Source organism: Brachyistius frenatus, unplaced genomic scaffold (genome assembly GCF_029030835.1).
Source record: "Brachyistius frenatus isolate BFR_SWC_R1_liver_20210118 unplaced genomic scaffold, ASM2903083v1 Contig_315, whole genome shotgun sequence".
Classification (NCBI taxonomy): domain Eukaryota; kingdom Metazoa; phylum Chordata; class Actinopteri; family Embiotocidae; genus Brachyistius; species Brachyistius frenatus.
The window spans coordinates 273481-282495 of NW_027210914.1; the positions used below are offsets into that span (position 1 = coordinate 273481).

The window sequence follows — 9015 nt, forward strand, 5'->3', positions numbered from 1 at the left end:
AAAACTTCTTGTTCACGACCACCACAGCCCTTCTGGCCCGTCGGTACCTGTCAGCTGCTTCAGGAGACCCCTGAGCCAACCAGACAGCTCCCCCCCCCGGTGTCCACCACCGGGTTTTCGGGTTGCTGCCACAACAGGCACCAATGACCTTCTGACCACAACTCCGAGCGGCCGCGTCTACAATAGAGGCTTTGAACACGGTCCACTCAGACTCCATGTCCCCAACCTCCCTCGGGATGTGAGAAGTTCTTCCGGAGGTGAGAGTTGAAGACCTCCCGGACAGGTTCCTCCACCAGACGTTCCCACTACATGTTTGGGCTTGCCAGGTCTTTCCAGCCGACTCCCCCACCATCTGATCCAACTCACCACCAGGTGGTGATCAGCTGACAGCTCTCCTCTCTTCACCTGAGTGTCCAAGACATACGGCCACAGATCCGATGATATGACTACAAAGTCGATCATTGATCTCCGACCTAAGGTGTTCTGGTACCAGGTACATTTATGAGCCACCTTATGCTCAAACACGATGTTTGTTATGGCCAAACCGTGGCTAGCACAGAAGTCCAGTAACAAAACACCGCTCGGGTTCAGGTCAGCAGGTCGTTCCTCCCAATCACCCGCTGCCAGATTTCTCCGTCGTTGCCCACATGAGCATTGAAGTCTCCCAGGAGAACTATGGAGTCGGCAGGCGGCACCCTTTCCAGGACTCCTCCCACCGACTCCTTCCACCGACTCCAAGAAGGCCGGATACTCCGAACTGCCGTTTGGTGCATAAGCACGAACAGTCAGAGTCTTCCTCCCTGCAGCCCCCAGACGCATGGAGGCGGAGCCTCTCGTTCTCCAGGGAGAACTCCAACACGTCGGCGCTCAGCCGGGGGCTCGTGAGTATCCCCACTCCCAACTGGCGCCTCTCACCCTGGGCAACTCCAGAAAAGGATAAAGTCCAGCTGTTCTCCAGGAGCTTGGTTCCAGAGCCAATGCTGTGCATGGAGGTGAGCCCAACTATATCTAGCTGGTACTGCTCCACCTCCTGCTCCACCTCCTTTACCAGCTTCAGCTCTTTCCCCGCTAGCGAGGTGACGTTCCGCGTCCCTACAGCTGGTCTATTTACAAATAGATGCACCCGACCCTGATGGTTGGTGGATCCACAGGGTGGCTGCTCCATGTTGTTTCTTCGGGCTGAGCCCAACCAGGCCCCATGGGCGAAGGCCCGGCCATCAGACGCTCGCCAGTGACCTCTCCTCCTGGGTCTGTCTCCGGGATGGAGACCCCGGTTTCCCTGACCCGGGCGAGGTGACCTCAGAGTGCTATTCATCGAGGGTCTTTTTGAACCGCTCTTAGTCTGGAATCTCCCCTGAGACCAGTTTGCCTTGAGAAACCCGACCAGGAGCTGATGACCCAACAACACAGCTCGCAGATCACTGAACCACTCAAATACCTTCACCACGTTAAGGTGGCGATTTGCGGAGGGTCTGACCTAATTTAATCTAATCTGATCTAATTTAATCTGATTTGATCTAATCTAATTTAATATAATCTGATCTAATATTATCTAATCTGATCTAATTTAATCTCATCTGATTTGATCTAATTTAATCTAATTTGATCTGATCTGATCTAATATGATCTAATCTGATCTAATTTAATCTCATCTGATTTGATTTGATATAATCTACTCTAATGTTCTAATAATCTAAAATTCTATTGATCCAGTGTTCTAATAACATGTTCATTCTGACAGTAAACCTGTGAATGTGACACTATTTCAGTGTTTCCTGTTTCTGTTCTTGTGTGATGAAATTAAAAGATTTACAAAGACGTGGAAAGAGGAACTACACTCACACACACACACACACACACACACACACACACACACACACACACACACACACACACACACACACACACACACACACACACACACACACACACACACACAGTATATAAGACTCCGTGCTGTTGGTATCGCTGCGTCACATCATGGAGGTCTTCGTCAGACATGTGGAACTGCTGGGCTTCGAGAAACGCTTCTTCCCGAGTCAGCACTACGTAAGACTGAAAACTTTTTACTCTTCAGACAAAAGTTCTGATAAAAACTTCAAATTCTCTGAAAACCTTCACATTCAAGACATTTTTAACATGCGAACTTCATATGTTCTGCTGTGAAAACATGTTTGCATCATGTATGTGCCGGTCTACACGCTGTGTCCAGCTTTAACTTGATAACATGTTAACTTCATATATGTGCAGGTGTACATGCTGATGGTGAAATGGAGCGACCTCTCTGAGAAGCTCATCTACAGAACGTACCCGGAGATCCACACCTTCCACGTGAGTCTCCTACAAAATAAAAGCCTCTGGGAGACTGAAGGAGCTGCAGAGTTTGAAACTTGTCTCTGGTCTCGTGTCGTGTTTGTTCTCAGAAATCTCTGAAGGAGATGTTTCCCATCGAATCGGGACAGATAGAGAGGAGGGACCGGATCATCCCCTCACTGCCAGGTACACTCTGTTACACACACACACACACACACACACGCACGCACGCACACACACACATCACACACACACACACACACACACACACACACACACACACCACACACACACATTGCACACACACACACACACCACACACACACACACACACACACACACACACACACACACACACACACACACACACACACACACACACACACACACACACACACACACACACACACACACACACACACACACACACACACACACACACACACACACACACACACACACACACACACACACACACACACACACACACACACACACACACACACACACACACACACACACACACACACACACATCCTGTCATCCTGTCAGTTAAACTTCTCCTTTTCATCACATCTGAACTCAACGTGTTGAAATGTGATGAAACGGTTGAACTCCGGGAAGTAAACCATCAGCAGCCTCATTACAGAGGTCAGAGGTCAACTTCCCTGACCTCCACTGAGACTTCACTCTCGTACATTTTCTTGTCGTCTCGGAGGAAAAAATTAAAACAGCAGCGAGAGTGAAAATGTTCATCTGTTCTAATCCAGGTGTTGTTTTCTGTTCCTGTTTTCATGAAAACACAACTGAAGTCTGTAGAAACTCACATTACACAACAATATTATACAATAATTATTCAATTTAATTTTACTTCATTTTATTTTAATTTTACTTATTTTACTTTATTTCATTACATTTTATTAAACTGGTCAATAAATTACTGCTTGATGATTATTATTGTCTGTCTCTGTCCCTCTGACTGTCCCTCTATCTGTCTTTTTGTCTGTGCCTCTGACTGACTGTCCCTCTGTCTGTCCTTCTGTCCGTATCCTCAGCTCCCCGCTGGGTGGACAGTCAGAAGTCCAGAGAGACGAGGAGGACGACTCTCTCTGAGTACTGCAGCTCTCTACTCAACCTGCCGCCTCACATCTCCCGCTGCAAACACCTCACTGACTTCTTCAAGGTCCGATCGGAGGACGAGAACCCGCCGGCCCCGAACACGTGAGTACACCAGCACACGCAACATCACAGGAACATGTTTACACGCAACATCACACGGTTCCACGTAGAACACATGAAACATGAGAATGTTCTCTGCAGACTGAGAAGAAATGAGACGTTTGTGGTGTCCAGAGAGCTGAACAGAGGCGTCGCATCGGGTGAGTGACAACTTTAGTTTATCTCACATGGTGGGTTTGTTTGTTTGTGTTTGTATTTATGTTTGTGTTTATGTTTGAGTTTGTTTGTATTGCTTGTATTTATGTTTGTGTTTGTTTGTGTTTGTATTTATGTTTGTTTGTATTGTTTGTGTTTATGTTTGAGTTTATGTTTGTGTTTGTATTTATGTTTGTATTTATGTTTGTAATGTTTGTTTGTATTGTTTGTGTTGTGTTTGTAATGTTTGTGTTTGTATTTATGTTTGTGTTTATGTTTGTAACGTTTGTGTTTGTATTGTTTATGATTGTAACATTTGTGTTTGTATTGTTTGTGTTCATGTTTTTTAATGTTTGTGTTTGTATTGTTTATGTTTGTGTTTGTAATGTTTGTTTGTAATGTGTCCTTCAGATATTTCCGGTCCAATCATCCTGGACACGTACCGAGTGATTTCAGACTTCAAGAAGACGTCCAAACATGAGATCGACCTGAAGACCGGAGACCTGCTGGAGATCGTAGAGAAGAACCAGAACGGTGAGACCAGAACCAGAACCAGTTGGTGGTTCTGATGAGTTCTGATGGGTTGAAGTTGGTGGTTCTGATGGTTTCTGATGATTTCTGATGGGTTGTGATGGGTTCAGGTTGGTGGTTTTGTCAGTGTGAGTCCAAACGAGGATGGATTCCTGCGTCCTTCCTGGAACCTCTGGACGGACCAGAGGAGACCGAGGAGGCAGAACCGGACTACGAAGGTGAGAGTGTGTGTGTATGTATATATGGTAAAAAAAAAAAAAAAATTATATATATGTGTGTGTGTGTGTGTGTGTGTGTGTGTGTGTGTGTGTGTGTGTGTGTGTGTGTGTGTGTGTGTGTGTGTGTGTCTCCAGGAGAACTCCATGTCACCGTTCAGAACTACATCGCTGAGCAGGAGGATGAAATCAGTCTGGAGGTTGGAGAGACTATAGAGGTCATTCATAAACTACTAGATGGATGGTGGGTGGTCAGGTAAGTAAGATATACACACACACACGTCTGGTTTTCACTCTTTGTCAGTATCTGCTGTGACCTTCTTGGTTTCCGTGGTAATGGTTGATGCTCCCGCTGGTTTCCATGGTAACTGGTTGACTTCATGTGTGAACAGGAAGGGAGACGACACGGGTCACTTCCCCTCCATGTTCCTGCAGCCGGCTGGCAGAACAGAGACACATGGAGCTCAGAGGACTCACCTGAGGGGACACAGACCTCCACCACGCAGGTACGTCTCTGCTCTTCTTCTGTGGTGTCCCCTTTAAATCACATGAAATGAGTAATCGTCTAAATCAGAAGAACTTCTGTTGTCAGTCTGTTTCCATAAAATAAAAGATGGTTCCTGTTGATTGATGAATAAACGTTCAGAAACAGGAAGCAGTCAGCTGACCACAGCTCTTCCGTGTTTTCCTGTCTCAGGTCCACCATCAGGAACGTGAAGAGCATCCACAGCCGGGCTCGTCAGCGCCTCACCCAGGACGCCTACCGCAGGAACAGCCGCCGCCACCTGCAGCAGAGGGCTGGCCGCCAGGTGGAGCCGGTCGGGAACTCCTCCTCCTCCAAGTCGCCGCTGAGGGAGCGCAGCAACCAGGGTAAGACCCGCATGTCTATGCTTATCTGCAGCCCCCCCAGTGAAACACCTGACCGCGCTGCCGTCTCCCCCCGACAGGTAACGTCCCCGAGGTCTCCGGCTCCGACGGCGAGCTGAAGGAGGCGCCGCTCGTCCCTCCGCGGCCGAGTCCGGAGCTCATCCTGCAGCGCTGCACCGACAACACCCGCAACAAGCTCAGCATCCACAAGACCCGCTCCAGCTCCGCCTGCTAGTCACCGCCAGGGGGGAACAACCCCATCGACAGGAAGGAGGCGGGGATTAAAACGGTGTCAGGCTGTGAAAACTACTTTCAAGATTAAAGATGCCTTTTTGTATTTTTACTGTCAATTAACATGAAAAGACCAAAACCAACTAAGTGTTTGTGTTTCTGAGTCTCCTGCTGTCAGAAAAACATGTTACACACACGTTATACACACGTTACACACATGTTAAACACGTTACACACGTTAAACATATTACCCACATGTTACACACGTTAAACACACGTTACACACATGTTAACCATGTTACACACACACACACACGTTAAACACGTTACACACGTGTTAAACACATGTTGCACACGTTACACACGTTAAACACAAGTTACACACACGTTACACACATGTTAAACGTTAAACACATGTTACACACGTAATACACACATTACACACGTGTAAAACACATCACACACATGTTACACACGTTACACACGTGTTAAACACATTACACACGTTACACACACGTTACACACATGTTAACCACGTTACACATGTTACACACGTTAAACACATGTTACACACATGTTACACGTTAAACACATGTTACGCACGTTATACACACGTGTAAAACACATTACACACATGATACACACGTTACACACGTGTTAAACACATTACACATGTTACACACATGTTACACACGTTAAACACATGTTACACACACGTTACACACATGTTACACATGTGTAAAACACGTTACACACATGATACACACGTTACACAAGTTAAACAGACGTTACACACATGTTAACCATGTTACACACACGTTAAACACACGTTACACATGTTAAACATATGTTAAACACATGTTACACACGTTAAACACACGTTACACACATGTTAAACACGTTACACACAGGTTACACACGTTACACACGTTAATACACATGTTACACACATGTTACACACACGTTGCACATGTTACACACACACACACACACACACACACACACACACACACACACACACACACACACACACATTACACACACGTTGCACATGTTACACACACGTTATACACACACACGTTACACACGTTACACACATGTTAAACACACGTTACACACACACGTTACACACACGTTACACATGTTACACACGTTACACACGTTACACGTGTAAAACACGTTACACACATGATACACACGTTACACAAGTTAAACACACGTTAACCATGTTACACACCTTACACACATTACACACGTTACACACATGTTACACACACACGTTACACACATGCAAAACACGTTACACACATGTTACACACACGTGCAAAACACATTACACACATGTTACACACACGTTACACACGTGCAAAACACATTACACACATGTTACACACATGATACACACGTTACACAAGTTAAACACACGTTACACACGTTACACACACGTTACAAACATGTTAAACACGTTACACACAGGTTACACACGTTAATACACATGTTACACACATGTTACGCACATTAAACACACGTTACACACATGTTCAACCACACAGCTCCTGCAGGTTTCATTAAACCAACAGAGCACTTCCTGGGACTACCTTCAGCTGCGGAGGAATCCACATGTGGTGCTGTAGAGAATATTTATGACAGTTGTTTTGGTGTTCTGTTGTATTATGTTGACCCCTAGTGGTCGTATCAGGAAACACTGAGAGGAAGCAAAGAAAATACAACGTCTACCAGTAAGAAGTGATTTATTTGGACATGATCGATCTAAAGATCTTCGGTTTTAGTAATTCACCAAATCACTAAACCAAAATGTGAAGATTGTCTTTGTCTAAAACTAAATGTTTGTAAGTTGGTTGAGCAAAAGTAGAGAAAACACATGTAGGAAGCTAGAACAGGTCCTGTTTGGCATTTTGACTTCACAAGAATGATTTAATTGTGAAAAAATGGCAGTAAACTGAATGAGGTTGAAGAAACCCTAATTTAAAGGTGTAATTTGTCAGAATTGAATCCGATCTCAGGATGTTGTTGACGAGTTCTATTTGACGTTTACTGTGATCGACTGTAACAGAAGACTTGAAAAATGCTTTATAAGTAAAAACTATTTTTCGTATTATTTCATTATTATTTCAATTTTAATTTAGTCATTAAATGTCGAAATATTTTTTTTCTTCACATTTAAATAATTATTGAAATTGTAATAATTAAGTATTTCCCTATTTACTCAAGCATCTGTTACTAAGCCAGTTTACTTCGGTGTTTGTTTATTTTATATTTACAGATGTTTTTATGAACGAGTTTTGTTCTCCATATTATTCCTATATATCCATTGATCACATGGATTACAGTTGGTGAACCAAACGGAGTGAAAAACAAAATAATTTTGACCCCGACGTGATTTGAACACGCAACCTTCTGATCTGGAGTCAGACGCGCTACCGTTGCGCCACGAGGTCTCATATAAATACGAAATACTGTAAACTTATGTATATGTGAACAGGCAGACCTCATGTCAGTTTTGTGTAAAAAAAAAAATAAAAAAAAATAAGCATTCAAATTCCGCAAAAACACCGATAATTAGTGGACACAACATCTGCAGATGAAGAGTGAAACGATCTGGACCTCAATCCAGTTAATGCTAGCGAGGTTAGCAGCAGCTGCCGTTAGCACGAACTAATGGGAGAAAAGTAGTTCCTTTAAACTGACGACCCACCAAATAAGCCCACCAATTGAATGTGACCGACAGGGATGAAAGAGTGACGTCACTGAATATAAGAGTGAGTTTACGGTATTAGTATTAGCTACACATGACCGCCGCCGCGGATGTGTATAACATAGTTCTGACATTTCCATCCTATAGGGGCAGAATCTATGTTTGTATAGTGTAGTGATCAATCTAACTTATGTTTCCCTGGTGGTCTAGTGGTTAGGATTCGGCGCTCTCACCGCCGCGGCCCGGGTTCGATTCCCGGTCAGGGAACTGCTCTTTTTTTATCGCGACATAATCGGTTGTATTTATTACCGTACATCAAATTGACCTTTTCTGGGTCAAATATGTGACTGTGTTGCACTGATTCCTCCTCTGTAATCAGCAAACGTACATTTTCTTATCTGGATGAAATGAGAGCAAAATAACAACAACGGATCTGTATCGGTGTAAATAAACAGACTGTAGAACCGGAGAGGATGGCTTCGCCTTCCCTCCTCTTCTGCAGACACATTGCGTGTCTTTGCTGCTGCAGAGACTCGACAAGGTGCTCAGATTGGAGCACGAGAGAACCGGACGTCAGGGGATTATTCTATTCCTTCAAAGTAAACGTTTTTGTTTTTTAAAAACAGGTATATGTCAGAAAACAAATGAAAGTATTTCAATTGAAACACATCTGTGCAGATAGGAGGTGATTTTTTTCCCGACATGTTTTTGTAAACATTTGAAAATGTTTACCTCTTCTCATCAACAAAATAGTTTGTTTATATTGGA

General features: G+C 44.2%; 1 protein-coding gene and 2 non-coding genes across 3 annotated transcripts; 2 read left to right on the plus strand and 1 right to left on the minus strand.

Moving 5' to 3' along the window:
• The first annotated feature begins 1943 nt into the window (after positions 1–1943).
• ncf1 (neutrophil cytosolic factor 1) lies at positions 1944–5674 on the plus strand. The gene is made up of 11 exons (XM_069723100.1): positions 1944–2049; positions 2251–2331; positions 2424–2499; positions 3369–3534; positions 3634–3692; positions 4099–4221; positions 4329–4436; positions 4572–4689; positions 4826–4939; positions 5131–5303; positions 5381–5674. The coding sequence occupies exons 1-11, from the start codon at positions 1981–1983 to the stop codon at positions 5533–5535; spliced, it is 1242 nt and encodes a 413-aa protein (XP_069579201.1). The 5' UTR covers positions 1944–1980; the 3' UTR covers positions 5536–5674.
• Positions 5675–7918: 2244 nt separating this feature from the next.
• trnaw-cca (transfer RNA tryptophan (anticodon CCA)) lies at positions 7919–7990 on the minus strand. The gene has a single exon. It is a non-coding gene; the product is annotated as a tRNA-Trp (tRNA).
• A 452-nt stretch (positions 7991–8442) lies between these two features.
• Positions 8443–8514, plus strand: trnae-cuc (transfer RNA glutamic acid (anticodon CUC)). The gene has a single exon. It is a non-coding gene; the product is annotated as a tRNA-Glu (tRNA).
• Positions 8515–9015: the final 501 nt, after the last annotated feature.